The following is a 23,491-nucleotide window of genomic DNA, read 5'->3' on the forward strand; positions in this document are numbered from 1 at the left end:
TTTTATTCATTCATTCTCAATCAATCTCTAATTCCTTGGCTCTTTTACTCATTTTCTCTTTCACTCACTCACTCAACCCCTCACTATTTCACTCACTCAATCTTTTTCACTCACTCACTTTTTCACTCACTCATTATCTCTTTCACTCACTCACTCACCCACTCACTGCACCTTTCACTCACTCACCCACTCACTGCACCTTTCACTCACTCACCCACTCACTGCACCTTTCACTCACTCACTGCACCTTTCACTCACTCTTTCAAGTTCAAAGTTCAAGTTCAAATTTGCTTTATTGACATGACAAATGTACATTTGTATTGTCAAAGCACAACAAAAAATGATCTATATATTAAAAGTTAATAAAGAAAAATATATATTAAAAAATAATAATAAAACAAAATACAAACCAAGATTAATATATGATAATGTAATAATTAAGAACAGAAAGTGTTAATCATAAATTAATAATATAAAAGTATATGTAATAATAAAACAAAACCTATTGAATATGTGTGTAGTTTATAATAGAGAAGAGAAAAGAAAATGTTAATAATAAAATATAGGGAAAAGAAATATATATATATATAAAAAAGGACATCTATATTACATATGTACATATATAACTGTGAGTAAAGGCTGTGGTGTGGTGGTCACTCACTGTCCCGGAGTGTATGGCACTCGTATACATATCTGGCTGCAGTGGACGCTGCTGTGCCCTCTCCTAATATAATCGCTAATTTATCTGTATCTCCCAACGTCCTGAAGTTGTTTATCTGTTTTTCAAATTGGTTAAAATATTTATTTCTAATAGATTCACTCTTTCACTCATTCTCTCCTTTTCTCAAAATGTCTTTCACTCACTCAATAGCCACGTTTACATGCAGCCTGATAATCCGTTAATAATCCGACTAATAGCTCAATCGGAATAGAACACGTCCATGTAAACACCTCAATCGGAATAGTCTAGTCCAATTGAGGCCATTCGAAATACAACTTCTATCCGATTGAACGAGGTGGGTAAACCTCTAAATAATCCGTTAAATAGAAGAATAATAGCCATGTAAACGCCTGAATCCGATTACATTCCAATCGGAACGTGTAAGTATGTTCTGCGCATGTGCGTCGCGTCATGGCGAAAGTTTATACCGCTCAGCATGGCGGAGCAGAAACTGGTCTGCAGAGGAGACGAGGTTTATGCTCTGAGCTTTAAAAGACGGCGGTGGGACGGACTTCCAGCTTATGTGTCTCAGAACACGACGTCTTCCCCTCGCCGCTTCCTTTATAAGGACATGTGAAGCACGTTTTCCTGAGTCTGACCTCATTTTAAAGCAATTAAAACACAAGCGCGTCAACTGGAAACTCATCTCACGCGGACTGGACCTCACGTGATGTTCGCTGTCATAGTAACGTTTACTCTAAGCGCTACTCCACGCATGCGCGTCATTTTGCATCGGATTACTTGTAGTGAGCATATAAACGAAGATTTTCCATCAGATTGTTGAGTAGAGTGTGCATATAAACACCTCAGTCTGAATCTGTAATCGGATTGTATTCAATCGGATTGGCAAGAATCTTTGCATGTAAACATAGCCAATGTCTTTCTCTCGCTCACTGTCACTCACTATCTCTTTTACTCACTCACTCACTCACCTCAGTCACTCACTCACCTCAGTCACTCACTCACTCACCTACCTCAGTCACTCACCTCACTCACCTACCTCAGTCACTCACTCACCCACCTCAGTCACTCACTCACCCACCTCAGTCAATCACTCACCCACCTCACTCACCTACCTCAGTCACTCACTCACTCACCTCAGTCACTCACTCACTCACCTCCGTCACTCACTCACCTACCTCAGTCACTCACTCACCTCACTCACCTACCTCAGTCACTCACTCACTCACCTCAGTCACTCACTCACCTCACTCACCTACCTCAGTCACTCACTCACCTCACCTCAGTCAGTCACTCACTCACTCACCTCAGTCAGTCACTCACTCACTCCAGTCACTCACTCACTCACCTCAGTCACTCACTCACCTACCTCAGTCACTCACCTCACTCACCTACCTCAGTCACTCACTCACCCACCTCAGTCACTCACTCACCCACCTCAGTCACTCACTCACTCACTCACCTCACTCACCTACCTCAGTCACTCACTCACCTACCTCAGTCACTCACTCACCTACCTCAGTCACTCACTCACCTCACCTCAGTCACTCACTCACTCACCTACCTCAGTCACTCACTCACCTCAGTCACTCACTCACTCACCTCAGTCACTCACTCACCTACCTCAGTCACTCACTCACCTCACTCACCTACCTCAGTCACTCACTCACCTCAGTCACTCACCTCACTCACCTCACTCAGTCACTCACTCACCTCAGTCAGTCACTCACCTCAGTCAGTCACTCACCTCAGTCATTCACTCACCTCACTCACTCACCTCAATCACTCACTCACTCAGTCACTCACTCACCCACCTCAGTCACTCACTCACTCACTCACCTCAGTCAGTCACTCACTCACCTCAGTCACTCACTCACTCACCTCAGTCACTCACTCACTCACTCACCTCAGTCACCTCAGTCACTCACTCACCTCACTCACTCACCTCAGTCACTCACTCACCTCAGTCACTCCAGTCACTCACCTCAGTCACTCACTTACTCAGTCACTCACTCACCTCAGTCACTCACCTCACTCACCTCAGTCACTCACTCACTCACCTCAGTCACTCAGTCACTCACTTACTCAGTCACTCACTCACTCACTCCAGTCACTCACTCACTCACCTCAGTCACTCACTCACTTACTCAGTCACTCAGTCACTCACCTCAGTCACTCACTCACTCACTTACCTCACTCACTCACTCACTTACTCAGTCACTCACTCACTCACTTACTCAGTCACTCACTCACTCACTTACTCAGTCACTCACTCACTCACTTACTCAGTCACTCACTCACCTCAGTCACTCACTCACTCACTTACTCAGTCACTCACTCACCTCAGTCACTCACTCACTCACCTGTCACTCACTCACTCACCTGTCACTCACTCAGTCACTCACTCACTCACTCACTCCAGTCACTCACTCACCTCAGTCACTCACTCACCCACCTCAGTCACTCACTCACCTCACTCACTCACCTGATTCACTCACTCACCTCAGTCACTCACTCACTCACCTCAGTCACTCACTCGCCTCAGTCACGCACTCACTCACCTCAGTCACTCACTCACCTCAGTCACTCATTCACTCACTTACTCAGTCACTCACTCACCTCAGTCACTCACTCACCTCACTCACCTCAGTCACTCACCTGTCACTCATTCACCTCAGTCACTCACTCACCTCAGTTACTCACTCACCTCAGTCACTCACTCACTCCAGTCACTCACTCACTCACCTCAGTCACTCACTCACTCACCTCAGTCACTCAGTCACTCACTCACTCAGTCACTCACTCACTCAGTCACTCACTCACTCACCTCAGTCACTCACTCAGTCACTCACTCACCTACCTCAGTCACTCACTCACTCACTCCAGTCACTCACTCACTCAGTCACTCACCTACCTCAGTCACTCACTCACTCACCTCAGTCACTCACTCACTCACCTCACTCACTCAGTCACTCACTCACTCACCTCAGTCACTCACTCACCTCAGTCACCTACCTCAGTCACTCACTCACCTACCTCAGTCACTCACTCACTCACCTCAGTCACTCACTCACTCACTCAGTCACTCACTCACTCACCCCAGTCACTCACTCACCTCAGTCACTCACTCACCTCACTCACTCAGTCACCTCACTCACTCAGTCACCTCACTCACTCAGTCACCTCACTCACTCAGTCACTCACTTACTCAGTCACTCACTCACTCACCTCAGTCACTCACTCACCTCACTCACCTCAGTCACTCACCTACCTCAGTCACTCACTCACTCACCTACCTCAGTCACTCACTCACCTCAGTCACTCACTCACTCACCTCAGTCACTCACTCACTCACTCACTCAGTCAGTCACTCACTCACTCACTTAGTCACTCCAGTCACTCACTCACCTCAGTCACTCACTCACTCAGTCACTCACTCACTCAGTCTCTCACTCACCTCAGTCACTCACTCACCTCACTCACTCACCTCAGTCACTCACCTCAGTCACTCACTCACCTCAGTCACTCACCTCAGTCACCTCAGTCACTCACTCACCTACCTCAGTCACTCACTCACTCACCTCAGTCACTCACTCACTCACCTCACTCACTCACCTCAGTCACTCACTCACCTCAGTCACTCACTCACCTCACTCACTCACTCACCTCAGTCACTCACTCACCTCAGTCACTCACTCACTCAGTCACTCACTCACTCAGTCACTCACTCACCTCACTCACCTACCTCAGTCACTCACTCACTCACCTCACTCACTCACTCACCTCAGTCACTCACCTCAGTCACCTACCTCAGTCACTCACTCACCTCACTCACCTACCTCAGTCACTCACTCACTCACCTACCTCAGTCACTCACTCACCTCAGTCACTCACTCACCTCACTCACCTACCTCAGTCACTCACTCACTCACCTCAGTCAGTCACTCACTCCAGTCACTCACTCACTCACCTCAGTCACTCACTTACTCAGTCACTCACTCACTCAGTCACTCACTCAATCACCTCAGTCACTCACTCACCTCAGTCACCCACTCACTCTCCTCACTCACCTACCTCAGTCACTCACTCACCTCAGTCACTCACTCACCTCAGTCACTCACTCACTCTCCTCACTCACCTACCTCAGTCACTCACTCACTCACTTACTTACTCAGTCGGTCACTCACTCACTCCAGTCACTCACTCACCTCAGTCACTCACTCACTCAGTCACTCACTCACCTCAGTCACTCACTCACCTCAGTCACTCACCTCACTCACCTACCTCAGTCACTCACTCACTCACCTCAGTCACTCACTCACTCACTTACTCAGTCACTCACTCACTTACTCAGTCACTCACTCACTCAGTCAGTCACTCAGTCACTTACTCAGTCAGTCACTCAGTCACTTACTCAGTCACTCACTCAATCACCTCAGTCACTCACTCACCTCAGTCACTCACTCACTCACCTCAGTCACTCACTCACTCACCTCAGTCACTCACTCACCTCAGTCACTCACTCACTCTCCTCACTCACCTACCTCAGTCACTCACTCACTCACCTCAGTCACTCACCTCAGTCACTCACTCACTCAGTCACTCACTCACTCAGTCACTCAGTCAGTCACTCACTCACTTACTCAGTCACTCACTTACTCACTCCAGTCACTCACTCAGTCACTCACTCACCTCAGTCACTCACTCACCTCAGTCACTCACTCACCTCAGTCACTCACCTCACTCACCTACCTCAGTCACTCACTCACTCACCTCAGTCACTCACCTCAGTCCCTCAGTCACTCACCTCAGTCACTCACTCACTCACCTCAGTCAGTCACTCACTCACCTCAGTCAGTCACTCACTCACCTCAGTCACTCACTCACCCACCTCAGTCACTCACTCACCTCAGTCACTCACTCACCTCAGTCACTCACTCACTTACTCAGTCACCTCAGTCACTCACTCACCTCACTCACTCACCTCAGTCACTCACTCACCTCAGTCACTCCAGTCACTCACTCACCTCAGTCACTCACTTACTCAGTCACTCACTCACCTCAGTCACTCACTCACTCACCTCAGTCACTCACTTACTCAGTCACTCACTCACTCACCTCAGTCACTCACTCACTTACTCAGTCACTCACTCACTCACCTCAGTCACTCACTCACTCACTTACCTCAGTCACTCACTCACCTCAGTCACTCACTCACCTCAGTCACTCACTCACTTACTCAGTCACTCAGTCACTCACCTCAGTCACTCACTCACTTACCTCAGTCACTCACTCACCTCAGTCACTCACTCACTCACTCCAGTCACTCACTCACTCACCTCAGTCACTCACTCACCTACCTCAGTCACTCACTCACCTACCTCAGTCACTCACTCACCTCACTCACCTACCTCAGTCACTCACTCACCTCAGTCACTCACTCAGTCACTCACCTCACTCACTCACTCACCTCACTCACTCACCTCAGTCAGTCACTCACTCACCTCACTCACCTACCTCAGTCACTCACTCACCTCAATCACTCACTCACCTCAATCACTCACCTCAGTCACTCACCCACTTCAGTCAGTCACTCACTCACCTCAGTCAGTCACTCACTCACCTCACTCACCTCAGTCACCTCAGTCACTCACTCACCTCACTCACTCACCTCAGTCACTCACTCACCTCAGTCACTCACTTACTCAGTCACTCACTCACCTCACTCACTCACCTCAGTCACTCACTCACTCACCTCAGTCACTCACTCACTCACTCAGTCACTCACTCACTCACTTACTCAGTCACTCACTCACTCACCTCAGTCACTCACTCACTCACTTACTCAGTCACTCACTCACCTCAGTCACTCACGCACTCACTTACTCAGTCACTGACTCACCTCAGTCACTCCCTCACTCAGTCACTAACTCACCTCAGTCACTCACTCACCTACCTGTCACTCACTCACTCACCTGTCACTCACTCAGTCACTCAGTCACTCCAGTCACTCACTCACCTCAGTCACTCACTCGAGTCACTCACTCACCTCAGTCACTCACTCACTCACCTCAGTCACGCACTCACTCACCTCAGTCACTCACTCACCTCAGTCACTCACTCACCTCACTCACCTCAGTCACTCACTTGTCACTCATTCACCTCAGTCACTCACTCACCTCAGTCACTCACTCACTCCAGTCACTCACTCACTCACCTCAGTCACTCACTCACTCACCTCAGTCACTCACTCACTCACCTCAGTCACTCACTCAGTCACTCACTCACCTACCTCAGTCACTCACTCACTCACCTACCTCAGTCACTCACTCACTCACCTACCTCAGTCACTCACTCACCTCAGTCACTCACTCACTCACCTCAGTCACTCACTCACTCACGTCACTCACTCACCTCAGTCACTCACTCACTCAGTCACTCACTCACCTCAGTCACTCACTCACCTCACTCACTCAGTCACTCACTCACTCACCTCAGTCACTCACTCACCTCACTCACCTCAGTCACTCACTCACTCCAGTCACTCACTCACTCCAGTCACTCACTCACTCCAGTCACTCACTCACCTCAGTCACTCACTCACTCCAGTCACTCACTCACCTCAGTCACTCACCTACCTCAGTCACTCACTCACTCACCTCAGTCACTCACCTACCTCAGTCACTCACCTACCTCAGTCACTCACTCACTCACCTCAGTCACTCACTCACTCACTCAGTCAGTCACTCACTCACTCAGTCAGTCACTCACTCAGTCACTCACTTAGTCACTCCAGTCACTCACTTAGTCACTCCAGTCACTCACTCACCTCAGTCACTCACTCACTCAGTCACTCACTCACTCAGTCTCTCACTCACCTCACTCACTCACCTCAGTCACTCACTCACTCACCTCAGTCACTCACTCACTCACCTCAGTCACTCACTCACCTCACTCACTCACCTCAGTCACTCACTCACTCAGTCACTCACTCACCTCAGTCACTCACTCACCTCACTCACCTACCTCAGTCACTCACTCACCTCACTCACTCACTCACCTCACTCACTCACCTCAGTCACTCACTCACTCACCTCAGTCACTCACTCACTCACCTCAGTCACTCACTCACTCCAGTCACTCACTCACTCCAGTCACTCACTCACCTCAGTCACTCACTCACTCCAGTCACTCACTCACCTCAGTCACTCACCTACCTCAGTCACTCACTCACTCACCTCAGTCACTCACCTACCTCAGTCACTCACCTACCTCAGTCACTCACTCACTCACCTCAGTCACTCACTCACTCACTCAGTCAGTCACTCACTCACTCAGTCAGTCACTCACTCAGTCACTCACTTAGTCACTCCAGTCACTCAGTCACTCCAGTCACTCACTCACCTCAGTCACTCACTCACTCAGTCACTCACTCACTCAGTCTCTCACTCACCTCACTCACTCACCTCAGTCACTCACTCACTCACCTCAGTCACTCACTCACCTCACTCACTCACCTCAGTCACTCACTCACTCAGTCACTCACCTCAGTCACTCACTCACTCAGTCACTCACTCACCTCAGTCACTCACTCACCTACCTCAGTCACTCACTCACCTCACTCACTCACTCACCTCACTCACTCACCTCAGTCACTCACTCACTCACCTCAGTCACTCACTCACTCCAGTGACTCACTCACTCACCTCAGTCACTCACTCACTCCAGTGACTCACTCACCTCAGTCACTCACTCACCTACCTCAGTCACTCACTCACTCACCTCAGTCACTCACTCACCTCAGTCACTCACTCACCTCAGTCACTCCAGTCACTCACCTCAGTCACTCAGTCACTCACTCACCCACTCACCTTGCTCACTCACTCACTCACCTCAGTCACTCACCTCAGTCACTCACTCACCTCAGTCAGTCACTCACTCACCTCAGTCAGTCACTCACTCACCTCAGTCACTCACTTACTCAGTCACTCACTCACCTCAGTCACTCACTCACTCACCTCAGTCACTCACTTACTCAGTCACTCACCTCAGTCACCTACCTCAGTCACTCACTCACTCACCTACCTCAGTCACTCACCTCACTCACCTACCTCAGTCACTCACCTCACTCACCTACCTCAGTCACTCACTCACTCACCTCAGTCACTCACTCACCTCAGTCACTCACTCACTCACCTCAGTCACTCACTCACTCTCCTCACTCACCTACCTCAGTCACTCACTCACCTCAGTCACTCACTCACTCACTCAGTCACTCACTCACTCACTTACTCAGTCAGTCACTCACTCACTTACTCAGTCACTCACTTACTCACTCCAGTCACTCACTCACCTCAGTCACTCACTCACTCAGTCACTCACTCACCTCAGTCACTCACCCACTCACCTCAGTCACCCACTCACTCACCTCAGTCACTCACTCACTCACCTCAGTCACTCACTCACTCACCTCAGTCACTCACTCACCTCAGTCAGTCACTCACTCACCTCAGTCAGTCACTCACTCACCTCAGTCACTCACTCACCTCAGTCACCTCAGTCACTCACTCACCTCACTCACCTCAGTCACCTCACTCACCTCAGTCACCTCAGTCACTCACCTCAGTCACTCACTCACTCACCTCAGTCACTCACTCACTCACCTCAGTCACTCCAGTCACTCACTCACCTCAGTCACTCACTTACTCAGTCACTCACTTACTCAGTCACTCAGTCACTCCAGTCACTCACTCACCTCAGTCACTCACTTACTCAGTCACTCACTTACTCAGTCACTCACTTACTCAGTCACTCAGTCACTCACTCACCTCAGTCACTCAGTCACTCACTCACTCACCTCAGTCACTCACTCACTCACTTACTCAGTCACTCACCTCAGTCACTCACTCACTCACTTACCTCAGTCACTCACTCACCTCAGTCACTCAGTCACTCACTCAGTCACTCACTCACTCACTTACTCAGTCACTCACTCACTCACTTACTCACTCACTTACTCAGTCACTCACTCACTCACCTCAGTCACTCACTCACTCACTTACTCAGTCAGTCACTCAGTCACTTACTCAGTCAGTCACTCAGTCACTTACTCAATCACCTCAGTCACTCACTCACCTCAGTCACTCACTCACCTCAGTCACTCACTCACCTACCTCAGTCACTCAGTCACTCACCTCAGTCACTCACTCACTCACTCAGTCACTCACTCACTCACTCAGTCACTCACTCACTCACTTACTCAGTCAGTCACTCACTCACTTACTCACTCACTCACTTACTCAGTCAGTCACTCACTCACTTACTCAGTCACTCACTCACTCACCTCAGTCACTCACCTCAGTCACTCACTCACCTACCTCAGTCACTCACTCACTCACTCACCTCAGTCACTCACTCACCTCAGTCACTCACTCACTCACCTCAGTCACTCACTCACTCACTCCAGTCACTCACTCACTCACTCACCTGTCACTCACTCACTCACCTGTCACTCACTCACTCACCTGTCACTCACTCACTCACCTGTCACTCACTCAGTCACTCACTCACTCACCTCAGTCACTCACTCACTCACCTCAGTCACTCACTCACTCACTCCAGTCACTCACTCACTCACTCACCTGTCACTCACTCACTCACTCACTCACCTCAGTCACTCACTCACTCGTCACTCACTCAGTCACTCACTCACTCACCTCAGTCACTCACTCACAGTCACTCACTCAGTCACTCACTCAGTCACTCACTCACTCACTCACCTGTCACTCACCTCAGTCACTCACTCACTCACTCACCTGTCACTCACCTCAGTCACTCACTCACTCACTCACCTCAGTCACTCACTCACTCACTCACCTCAGTCACTCACTCACTCACTCACTCACTCACCTCAGTCACTCACTCACTCAGTCACTCACTCACCTCAATCATTCACTCACTCACTCACTCACTCACTCACCTCAATCACTCACCTCAATCACTCACCTCAATCACTCACCTCAATCACTATCATACTCACTCCCGCATTATTTCTTTCACTCTCTTGTGCAGTTACTCACTGCCTACCGCAGCAATGCCATCAGCCTACAGCAGCAATGATTATAAAAGTCAGGCAGAAAATTCAGAACACACAGTTAAACTCTACAAACCTGCTGCCTTACAATGTGTAACGGCTGATGAATGTTCAGACGAGCGCAGAGCAGGCTATAGTAAAACGTTTTTTATGTAGGGAGAATCCTTAATCGAAGTACAAGCAGTCGAGGGTCGGTACACACGAAATCAAAACAGAGTCCAAAAGGGTAAGGCAAAAGTCGTAAACACAAAAACAGGCAGAAACACAAAAACAAGGCTCGGTAATGCACGGGGATGTACCAATACTTCGCAAAGACAAAACGTGGTAGACAAACAGTTATAGTCCTTGAAACAGGTGTAAACAATCAATACTCAGGTGAGCGTGAACGTTGGTAGGCGGATGGCTGAGAGTTCCTGATCATGTGACCTCCCAGTGAATTCTGGGAGTTGGAGTGCTGGACGGAGTGAGGGCTGTCGGTCTCCGCTACAGAAGGCATGACACAATGCCAATCCAGATCTTGAGAATATTGTAACTACTACAGAGAGGCTGGAATCGTTTACCTTACTTCAACAAACTGAGATAATTAATTTTTTTTCCTCCATAAAATCTTCTAATTACGTATTAGATGTCAATAATAAACTCCTCTCTTAGTTTTGGCTCTATTCCAAAAACTCTTAAATTAGAAGTTATTAAACTTCTGATTAAGAAAGCTAGTCTTGATCTCTGCAAACTATCACATTATAGACCTATCTCAAATCTTCCCTTTATATCAAAGATCTTGGAAAAAATTGTCGCAAAACAGTTAAGTTCCTATATGCACAGGACATATACATGAAAAATTTCAGTATGGTTTTAGGCCACATCATAGTACAGAGATAGCACTAGTAAAAAGTTGTAAATGATCTCTTATTATTCTCTGAACAAGGAAATGTATCTTTGCTAGTCCTCCTTGATCTTAGTGCGGCATTTGATACGATAGACCACTCTATCATACTAGATAGACTAGAAAATCATGTAGGGGTAACAGGGATAGCTCTTTCCTGGTTAAGATCTTACCTGACTGGTTGCTATCAGTTAGTAAATGTAAACGGCGAATCATCTGTTCTTGCAAAAGTATGGTGTTCCACAAGGCTCTGTTTTAAGACCTATACTATTCCCTTTATATATACTACCACTGGGGTGCCATTATCAGTAAACACAACATCAATTTCCACTGCCTCACTGATGACACACAGTTATATATATCAACCAAATCAGATGATAAACTTCAACTTAACAAGACTAAGGACTGTATAAAAGACATAAAAGACTGGATGTCAAGTAACTTTCTCCTACTCAACTCTATCTAATTCAATACTTAAACTTAATAGTTTCTCAGTTGCATCAGGTACATCTGTAAAAAAAAATCTTGGTGTCACGATAGATCTCGATCTGTACTTCAATTCACATATAACCAATATTATTAGAATAGCTTTCCTGCATCTCTGCAATATTACCAAATTAAGAAATGAACTGTCTCTACATGATGCAGAAAAGCTAGTTCATGCATTTATTACCTAGATTACTGTAATGTCCTGCTGTCTGGATGTTCCAGCAAAAGCCTTAACAAGCTTCAGTTAGTCCAGAACGCTGTAGCCAGAGTCCTCACAAGAACCAGAAAGTTTGACTATATCAGCCCAGATTTATCAAACCTACACTGATTTCCAGTTGAACTGCACATTGATTACAAAATTCTTTTACTGACATATAAAGCTCTAAATGGACTCACCCCTCAGTACTTGAGTGAACTTCTCTCTTATGAACCATCACGCCTACTTAGATCACAAGGTGCTACTTACTTACTATTAGTACTTAGAATTAATAAAGTTACATCAGGGGTAGAGCGTTCTCATACAAAGCCCCCCAGCTTTGGAATAATCTTCCAGTCAGTGTTCAGGACTCAGAAACAGCCTCAGTCTTTAAGTCTAGGCTAAAAATCTACTTGTTTAGTCAAGCTTTTGGTAATTAGTTTTTCCTGTTAGACAAAAGGGGCAGATCTGGGGGTTCATGGACACAGAGTTTTATAGTAAACTGGGAGTGTTGTTGGTGTCGCCGCTGCTCTCACGCGTTCAGTCAAGTTTGCTGACGGTGGAGTGGAGGGGTGCTCTCAGGGTGCCCTCATGTCTCTGTTACCTTTCTTGCTCTCCCTCTTAGTTAGGCTGTAATAGAAAAACCTGCCAGAGTCTCTGATGCACTCTGTTAGCACTGTAAATTGGGCTCAGTCACTCTTTACAGAACTAACTCTCTGTGTGTTTTCTTTTTCTTTGCAGAGTTGAACAGCTGCCCATCCTGCGCAGTCTGATGCTGTTGCTTCTTCTGCCTTAATCGGGTGCCCACTACTCGCTGGATCGTTTTGACCACCATGGAACTTCTTACTGTACAACACTGTGCAAACCTCACCTGCATTAACTGACCTTTCTGAGGATGCTGCTGCTTCTGCACAGGCTCAGACTATTTAATTATAATCATTGCTTCACCTTTTTTTCCCCCATTTCTGCATTTGAATTTTTTTTTTACAAATGTTGTTTGCTATCTGGTGTTGACCAGAGGAGGATGGGTTCCCCTTTTGAGTCTTGGTTCCTCTCAAGGTTTCTTCCTCTTGCTCTTAGGGAGTTTTTCCTTGCCATTGTCTCACTCCTCACTCTTTCACTTTTTCACTCACTCGTTGTCTCACCCTTTCTCTCACTCACATTTATTCACTGTCTGTTATTTACTCTCACTTTCACTCACTCACTCTCTCACTTACTATCCCTTTTACTCAGTCACTATCTATATCACTCACTGTCACTCACTCACTCACTCACTTACTCTCTCACTCACCCATTATCTCTTTCACCGACTGTCACTCATTTGTTTTACTCACTCTTACACATTTTTACTCACTCGTTATCTCACTCTTTCACTCACTCACTCACTCACTATCTCTTTCACTCACTATCTCACTCACTATCTCACTCGCTATCTATACCACTCACTCACATACTCACTCATTCACTCACTAACTATCTATTTCACTCACTAACTCACTCACTCACTATCTCTTTCACATACTGTCACTCAAAATCTTTCACGCACTCTCACTTTTTCACTTACTCTTTATCTCACTCTTTCACTCACTATTTTCCTCACTCACTATCCTTTATTTACTCTTTTACTCACTATATCTTTCACTCAGTCACTCACTATCATAATCACTCACTCACTCACTCACTCACTCGCTCACTATCATACTTACTCCCTCACTATCTCTTTTACACATTCTCACTCATTTACCCACTCTTTCACTCACTCACTATCTTTTACTCTCTCACTCACCATCATACTCACTCACTCCCTCATTCTTTCACTATCTTTCACTATCTTACTCACTCACTCACTCTCTCATTCTCTCACTCATTCACTCACTATCATATTCACTCACTATCATACTTACTCACTCACTATCATGCTAACTCACTCACTATCTCACTGACTCACTTTTACTATCTCACTCATTTACTCACTCACACTCATTCTCTCACTATCTCACTTTCATTGTCTATCTCTTTCACTCACTATCACACTCACTCTCTCACTATCTCACTCACTTACTTTCCCTGTCTATCTCTTTCACTCACTATCTCACTTACTTTCACTCACTATCTGACTCATACACTTGCAATCTCACTCACTCTCATCACTTTCACTATCTTTCACTATCTTACTCACTTACTCACTCTCTCATTCTCTCACTCATTCACTCACTATCATATTCACTCACTATCATACTTACTCACTCACTATCTCACTGACTCACTTTTACTATCTCACTCATTTACTCACTCACACTCATTCTCTCACTATCTCACTTTCACTGTCTATCTCTTTCACTCACTATCACACTCACTCTCTCACTATCTCACTTTCCCTGTCTATCTCTTTCACTCACTATCTCACTTACTTTCACTCACTATCTGACTCATACACTTGCAATCTCACTCACTCACTCTCATCACTTTCACTCACTCACTCACTAACTCCCTTGCTCTCTCACTATCTCTTTCACCCACAGATTAATTCAAAACATTACCAGTGGTGTAACTTGAGGGCAGGGTGGGCAGTCACACTGGGGCCAGCGGCAACCAAGCCCGTGCACAGACCCTTCTCCTGTTGGGGAAAAATCTCTCCCTCACCCCTCTGCCCCCTGATCTCTCACGCTATTGGTCTTCTTAACTGGCCTTCTCTAGGTGTAACCAGTTAATACTCAGGAGACTGAGAGCGGTGATTGGAGCAAGATGGAGGACTGAGAACCATGTGATCCCCCTGGGGATTCTGGGAATTGGAGTCCCTAGAGGCCTCTGAGGCTGAGGGACGTGTGACAACAGACAGTTTGTGTAAAATCAGTTGTAAGAAAAATATGCTAGGAAGCAGAAACTGGACTATTATTTTAAGCAAACGCTGAACATGCCATCATTAATTAATATTATTAGAGACTTCACAGAGTATTATGGGGAACACAGACATTACATCATGCATACAAAAATACTGTTACATTTGAATTTAAAATGTCGTATGGAATGGAGCATTATTTACACTGGACTGTTTAGGTGATTGAGTTGATTATGGTACTGTCATGGATGGGTATCATACTAAGTAGGCTATCTGGTATCACAAGATCTACATTTTAAGTCTGGAATCACTTCTTATCCTAAACAAATAATAACAGACACCTTAGGAAATAAAAGATAAAGAATGAATACAAATGAACAAATACAATATCCATTGTGATTTGATGTGTGTTAGCAAAACTATTATCTAAATCTTTCCTGGATGAAGCGTAATATTATTAGTCACCATCCAATACCTAGTATATCTTTCCTTCATTAAATCAAATCAGGTGCTGCTGATGGAATTGAACATATCCATGCGATGGCTGGAGTGCTGTGAGAAGTCAAGTATTAACCTGTGTTCTTTTAACAGTATTCCTCTAACTTACACAATAAAATAACTTCACTATCAAAAAACACATTATTTTTAATGCATTTACAAAATACTATTTTTAATTTTATTATCGAATAAATTAGATGTATTATTAAATACACAGACTTTCTAAACCGCTTTCCTTTTGGGTCGCGGGGGTGGTGGTGCTGGAGCCTATCCCAGCACCACCAAGGCAGGATACACCCTGGACAGGTTGCCAGCCCATTGCTGGGGAGGCAAACAAACAGACATATACATCCACACTCACACCTAGGGCAATTTAGCATGTCTAATTTGCCTGACTGCATGCCTTTGGACTGTGGGAGGAACCTAGAAGACCCGGAGGAAACCCACGCAGACCATGCAAACTCCACACAGAAAGGACCCTGGTCTCCCAGCCAGGGAACCAAACCCAGGCCCTTCCTGCTGTTAGGCGACAGTGCTACCCACTGTGCCACCCTTATAAATTATATTAAATGTATAATAGATAATTTATATCTATTGTTAAATACATTAGATGGAGTGGCATACCGTGAGACCATCAACTTGTTTGAGATATAACAATATCAAATAAACTAAATTACATTGTCATTTTTTTTATTCAAAGTTTTTTTTTTTATGGTGGGGGGCCATATGATCCTAGTTATGCCACTGGCTCTGGATGTAGGTGATTTGTTTTGCCACCATCTGGAGTGTTGTACAGCTTCAGCTGTTAGAAAACATGCAAAACTAGCTTTTCCTCTATGTTGGTAACTAGAGGGAAAAGTTAATTTCACTAATCCCTGGAGAGGAACTACAGTCTTTCTTTGGTATTCACATCTAAAGATCTAAAAAAATATTTCTGTTAACACTGAAAAAAAGATGAAAAAAGTTACGTTTTTTATCTTTATGATTTCCAAAAATTGAAACAGATATGCTACAGAACGAACTACATTAAATATCAACGTCTAATATTATAAACCTATTATTTTCTCACGTTACTCATCTTGTCCATCTCAGTGACAGCCTATAGAATTTTTTAACAAACAGCTTAATTATATTCAAGTGTCTATGCATGTTCATTTGTACTCTTCGTATACACAAGGATATAGTAAGTTTTGTGCTTGCGTTTATGAGAAATTCCTGGAGGGGATAGAGATACCTTCCCCTCGAGTGAGGCGCTGTGAAAACCTGAATGAAAGTTTTCAGATTTATTGTTAGATACCAGGTATGCAGTTCATACTTAAACAGGAAAGTTTAAAATGGGTCAGTAATTACAGCAGAATTCATGTTTTCTTTTTTAAGGCAGTCTTGAACGCATTTGGGAAAATGCCAGTTGACAAATGTTAAAATGTCATTTTGCATACAATCAAAAGTCTTAAAATATGATTTAGGAACAGGATCAACACAACATATAATAGATCTTACTTTGTCTGCACCAATTTTAAGTTACTGATAGATACTAACAGAAGTCATAGCCGAAATAGGCGACAAGAAGTTATAGCAGAAATAGGCGACTGGTTGTGGCAGTTGTGGGAAGTCATCGTAGCTGTCTGAGTTATGTCTAATCAAAGCTATTTTAACTTGGAAGTAGAAGCAAAACATTTCAAATTTATGACAGTGAGTTGAGTTTTACTTATTACTGAATTATATTGACATATATGAGGATTGTGTCCACTTGCTTAAAAATGCTAGAGTAAAATCACTTAGTAGTTATAAGTAAATAGCATGGTAGAGTCGGGTTAACACAAACATCAAACAGGCATTCAGGGCAGCTCCCCACCCCCACTTTGGAAACTCGGACCATCTCTCTGTCATGCTAATTCCAGCACACAGGTCACTGTTAACCAGAAGCAGGCCATTTGTGAAGCAGATGAGGACCTGGCAGAGGGAGCAATTTCAGCACTTCAATACTGTTTTTTGGACTGACTGAAATGTGTTCAGAGAGGCTGTCACTGTCAATCTGGGGGAGTATGCTGAGTCTGTGACGGGATTCATATCCAAGTGTGTGGAAGATGTGACTGTCATCAAGAATATCACCACATGTGCCAACCAGAAACCCTGGCTCACCAGAGAGGTACATGCGCTTTTGAAAGCACGTAATGCTGCCTTCAAGTCTGGGAACAAAGATGCTCTTAGATCTGCTAGAGCCAACTTGAACAGGAGCGTGAGAGCAGCAAGAAGTCAGAAAATCCAGAGTCACTTCACTGACTCAAAATACCCCAGGTGCTTGTGGCAAGATATCCAGTCCACGCTGCTGTGTGGAGCCCGCAGTGACGTAGTGACGTACAGACGACGCACAGATGCACAGACCGCTGACCCGCCGCTCCAGCGCTATCTTTCTGCTAAGTTCCTAAATCAACCAAAAACGGTAAGTTCCTGCAATACCATGGCTACTGCTGGTTTCTTTGCCTGCTCAGAGTGTGGCATGTTTAGTTTAATCCCCTTTTCCACCTCTAGCGATAATGATAGTGGCTATGTTTGTGCTAAGTGCCAGCTAGTTAGCTCCCTGGTGGAAAAGGTGGACCAGCTAGAGGTGCACATCCGGGATTTATTAAGGGACAGACAGCGAGATTCACCGCTAGCAGCCCTGGGTGCCTTAGGGAGAGTCAGCACCCCCTCGACTCCGGCGTTAGAGCCCTCACAGCGGGGTGAATGGGTGACGTCTCGGCGACATAGCCGGAAAGCTAAGGCTAATGCTAACGCTGAGGCCAAAGCTAGCCCACCAGAACACCACGTTCCTCTGATTCACGTGTCAAACAGGTTTGCCCCGCTCAGCGAAACACCCGCTGAGGAGCCTGTTAAAAGTGCTCTGGTTATAGGAGACTCGATCGTTCGACACGTGAAATTAGCTACTCCTTTAGGGGCGCCAGCAGTTAACAGTTAGCTGTTTACCGGGAGCCAGAGCGGCAACCTTAGACTGTTAGCTAATAAGAGATATTCGAGGATAGTCATCCATGTAGGGGCCAATGATATTTGTCTGCGGCAGTCTGAGGTAACTAAGGGTAACATTAGAGAGGTGATTAAACTGGCCCAGACGATGTCCGATGCCGTAATCTGCTCTGGTCCCATCCCAATGCGGCGCGGCGCTGAAGCCTACAGCAGACTCTCAGCGTTAAACTGCTGGATGTCCAAGTGGTGTTCGGAAAATGAAGTGGGCTTTATAGATAATTGGTTACATTTCGAGGGCAAGCCTGGTCTTATAGGTAGGGATGGTGTCCACCCCACGCGGGAGGGTGCTGCCTTACTTTCTTGCAGCATAGCACATAGTCTTTTAGTTAGTCGGCAGAGTAGTGTAAACAGCTGCTGACAATCCAGAGCCGGGACCAGGCCACAGACAGACAGGCTAAACCAACCGTCTGCGAACCACCTTGAGGCGTCACCTAGGATCCACTATATTGAGACTGTCTCTTTGCCCCGAATTAAATCAAAATCTAAACGTAGAAAAACTCAATCAGCCCACTTCAATAACCTAATCAATATTAAATCATATTTAGATGATAGCAGCAACACCTCAGTTCTAAAATTTTGGGTTATTCAATATAAGATCACTAAACTCAAAAGCAGTCATCATAAATGAAATAATAAGTGATCATAAATTTGACGTTTTCTGTCTCACTGGAACATGGGTTAGACAGGATGAATATTCAGCACTAAATGAAGCCACCTCTATAGGCTATAATTATGTACACAGCCCAAGATTATCAGGCAAAGGAGGTGGATTATGTGTAATCTACCAGAATACCCTAGATATCAGTCAGAAACAATGTGACACTTTCACTTCTTTTGAGGTTCTTTCCATTAACATTACAAATCCGGCCAAATAAAAGAACGCATTTTCATTATTTAACATTTACAGACCACCAGGGCCCTACACAGAATTTTTTAAAGAATTTAGTGATTTCGCTGCAAACCTAGCTGTGTGCAATGATAAAGTAATAATTGTAGGAGATTTTAATATCCATTTTGAGAAGGCAGATGACCCACTAAAAAAGGCATTTACTTCAATCCTAGACTCTGTTGGTATTACCCAAAATGTAACAGGGCCTACGCGCTACTGTAGTCACACTTTAGATCTAGTTCTGACACTTGGACTTGACATAGACAGGCTTAGTATCCTACCGCAAACCTCAGTAATCTCTGACCATTACTTAATTTCTTATGAGCTACGTCTTAGCCATAGCATATGTACGTCCCCTCGCTATTCTACAAAGCGCTCAATAAAACCATTTACCGCCCTGCAATTCATAGAAAACCTCCCAGAACTAACAACCCTAGTCTCCACTCCATCAGACCCAATGGAGCTAGATGTACTAACCAACTATTTAGAAAATACCTTTCGATCTACTTTAGAAAATGTGGCGCCACTTAAAATCAAAAGGATAAGACAGAAAAAGCTCGCCCCATGGTACGATGATAAAACCCGTACCTTAAAACAAACAGTACGGAAACTAGAGCGGAAATGGCGATCAACCAAGCTAGAAGTGTTCCACTTTGCCTGGAAGAAAAGCCTTATAGAGTATAGAAATGCTCTCAATAAGGCTCGCTCAGCATATCTGGCCTCGCTATGGCCGAGAATAATAAATATAATCCTAGAGTACTGTTTAGTGTGATTTCCAGAATTACAAAAAATCAGGCAGGCACTGAACCACAAATTCCGGCGACTCTCACCAGTGATGTTTTTATGGACTTTTTTAATAATAAAATTGAAAATATTAGACAACAAATTCAACCACAGTATTAAATCCAACTTGGCTGTCATCTGATGTGGCTGATATAAAACATAACATAGTTGCAGAGGAAAGGCTGGAAACTTTCTATCCACTACCACAGTTAGAACTAGAGAAGATTATCTCCTCTGCAAATTGTACAACCTGCACACTTGATGCAATCCCCTCAAAATTACTCAAAGAAGTACTACCAATTATCATTAATCCTCTTTTAACTATAGTAAACTCATCCCTTAGCCTGGGCCATGTACCCAGAGCTTTTAAACTAGCAGTTATTAAGCCTCTGATCAAGAAACCAAACCTTGACGCTAGCGTATTGTCTAATTACAGGCCTATTTCTAACCTACCATTTATATCTAAGATCTTAGAAAAAGCTGTAGCCCAACAACTTAGTTCATATCTACATAAGAACCACATATATGAAAAATTCCAATCTGGATTCAGGCCACATCACAGCACTGAGACAGCTCTAGTTAAGATAACAAATGATCTTCTTCTTGCCTCTGATCAAGGCTACGTATCCCTGTTGGTACTACTTGACCTCAGCGCAGCTTTCGATATGATAGACCATAATATTCTCCTAGAAAGGTTAGAAAACATGGTTGGAATCACAGGGACAGCCCTATCGTGGTTCAAATCTTACTTATTTTAGGACCATTATTATTTACATTATACATGTTACCGTTAGGCACAGTTATAAGTAGCCATGGCATTAACTTTCACTGTTACGCAGACGATACGCAATTGTACATATCAGCCAAGCCTGACAAATAAAGTGACAAATACAGGTTAAAGAAAATAGAGGACTGTGTAAAAGATGTGAAAGGCTGGATGTTACATAACTTCCTCCTTCTAAACAGTAACAAAACAGAGGTTCTCCTTCTGGGTCCAAAAGTGGCAAGAAATAAATTACCAGATTTAATTTTAAATCTTGCTGACTTTCCAGTTATACCTGGTTCAGCAGCAAAAAATCTTGGCATCATAATTGATCCAGATTTATCATTTGATCAACACATAGGCAGTATCACTAGGACAGCTTTTTTACATCTTCGCAACATCGCCAAAATAAGAAATGCCTTATCACTGCATGATGCAGAAACATTAGTACATGCCTTTATTACTTCAAGGCTAGACTATTGTAATGCACTACTATCAGGATGCACCAGCAGGACTTCAACTACTTCAACTAGTTCAAAATGCTGCAGCCAGGGTTCTCACTAAAACTAAAAAATTTGATCTTATCAGTCCAGTTCTATCATCACTCCATTGGCTGCCTGTTAAATTCCGTATCGATTACAAAATTCTTTTATTGACGTATAAAGCCCTACATGGGCTCGCTCCTGAGTACCCGCAAGACCTTATTTCCCATTATGAGCCACCACGATTACTCAGATCACAAAGTGCTGGCTTTTTAATAGTTCCCAAAATTCAGAAGGTTTCAGCTGGGGGAAGAGCCTTTTCTTATAAAGCCCCCAAATGCAATCTTCAAATCTAGGCTGAAAACTCACTTGTTTAGTTTAGCTTTTGGTAGTTAATGTTCCCCCTTAGATAAAGGCAGCAGAGCCAGGGGTCCATGGACACAAGGAATTATAGTAAACTGAGACGCTGGTGCTGTTGTCATGCCGCTCGCACGCGATCACTCAGGTTTATGGACGGTGGAGCGGAGGGATGCCAGATTGTTTCAGGGTCCTCCCGTGTCTGTGTGTCCTTTTGGTTCTCTCCTTTTAGTTAAGCTGTTATAGTCAGATTTACCAGAGTCATTAGCCACACTCTGGAAATGTTCACATTCTCTGTTTTACATACACTCAAACAGAACAAAACTAATTCCATCTCCCTACCTTTTTCCGAGTAAACGACTGCCCACCTGCTGGACGGACACTGATGGATGATTGTCTGCGGAGCTCTCCTGCTATCCGCTTCAGACCAGTTGCCCACGCCCTAGTCGCCACCACTTGCCCAGCTACCGCCACTTGACTTGGACTAGCTGCCCACTCCCACTCTACACTGAAGTTTTCATGGACTCCTAACTACTACTACTATTACTACTACTACTACTACTACTACCACTACTATTAATATTAGTAGTATAATAATTTTGTAGGTAGTTTGACCAGAGGAGGATGGGTCCCCCCATGTGAGCCTTGGTTCCTCCCAAGGTTTCTTCCTCAGCTCTGAGGGAGTTTTTCCTTGCCACTGTCGCCCCTGGCTTGCTCACTTGGAGGATTTACATTTCATGTTAAAACTTTGTCTTTAATGGATTTCTGTGAAGCTGCTTTGTGACAACATCAGTTGTAAAAAGCGCTATACAAATAAATTTGACTTGACTTGACATCACAGACTACAGGTACCCCTTCCACCACCCTGCGATGACAACTCACTCCCATCATGATGAAGTGCTTTGAAAAGCTGGTCAGAAATCATATAACATCCAGACTCCCGACAACACTCGACCCACTGCAGTTTGCACTGCCCTGACCGCTCCACTGATGATGCCATATCAGCAGCACTTCACCTAAGTCTGGCCCATAGGGAGAATAAGAACAGCCATGTGGGGATGCTCCTCACTGACTTCATCTCCGCCTTCAATATAGCCATCCCCATGCACTTGGTAAGGAAACTCAGCCCATTAGGCATCAACACCCCACTGTGCAACTGGTCACTGGACTTCCTCACAGACAGACCCCCAGACAGCATGAGTTGGAAGAAACACCTCTAAAACCATCATCATGAACACGAGTTCCGCAGGGCTGTGTGCTGAGCCCTTTGTTGTTCACTCTGATGACTCATGACTGTTGTGGAGAATACAATTTGAACCACATTATTAAGTTCACAGATGATACAACGGTGGTGGGCCTCATCAGCAATGACAATGACTCAGCCTACAGAGAGGAAGTGAACCAACTTGTCATCTGGTGTGACAAGAACAACCTGTCACTTAATGTCAACAAGAGGAGCTTCAGGAGGAAGCACATGGTACATACTCCACTTACAATCCATGGTAACGCTGTG

At 45.0% G+C, this 23,491-nt stretch overlaps 1 protein-coding gene across 1 annotated transcript; it reads left to right on the forward strand.

Moving 5' to 3' along the window:
* Positions 1–15,722: 15,722 nt before the first annotated feature.
* Positions 15,723–19,603, forward strand: LOC118800012. Its single transcript, XM_036560160.1, has 2 exons — positions 15,723–15,736; positions 17,697–19,603. The coding sequence occupies exons 1-2, from the start codon at positions 15,723–15,725 to the stop codon at positions 18,637–18,639; spliced, it is 957 nt and encodes a 318-aa protein (XP_036416053.1). The 3' UTR covers positions 18,640–19,603.
* The last annotated feature ends 3,888 nt before the right edge of the window (positions 19,604–23,491 follow it).

The sequence above is a fragment of the Colossoma macropomum genome, unplaced genomic scaffold, assembly GCF_904425465.1.
Source record: "Colossoma macropomum unplaced genomic scaffold, Colossoma_macropomum, whole genome shotgun sequence".
NCBI classification, from domain to species: Eukaryota; Metazoa; Chordata; class Actinopteri; order Characiformes; family Serrasalmidae; genus Colossoma; species Colossoma macropomum.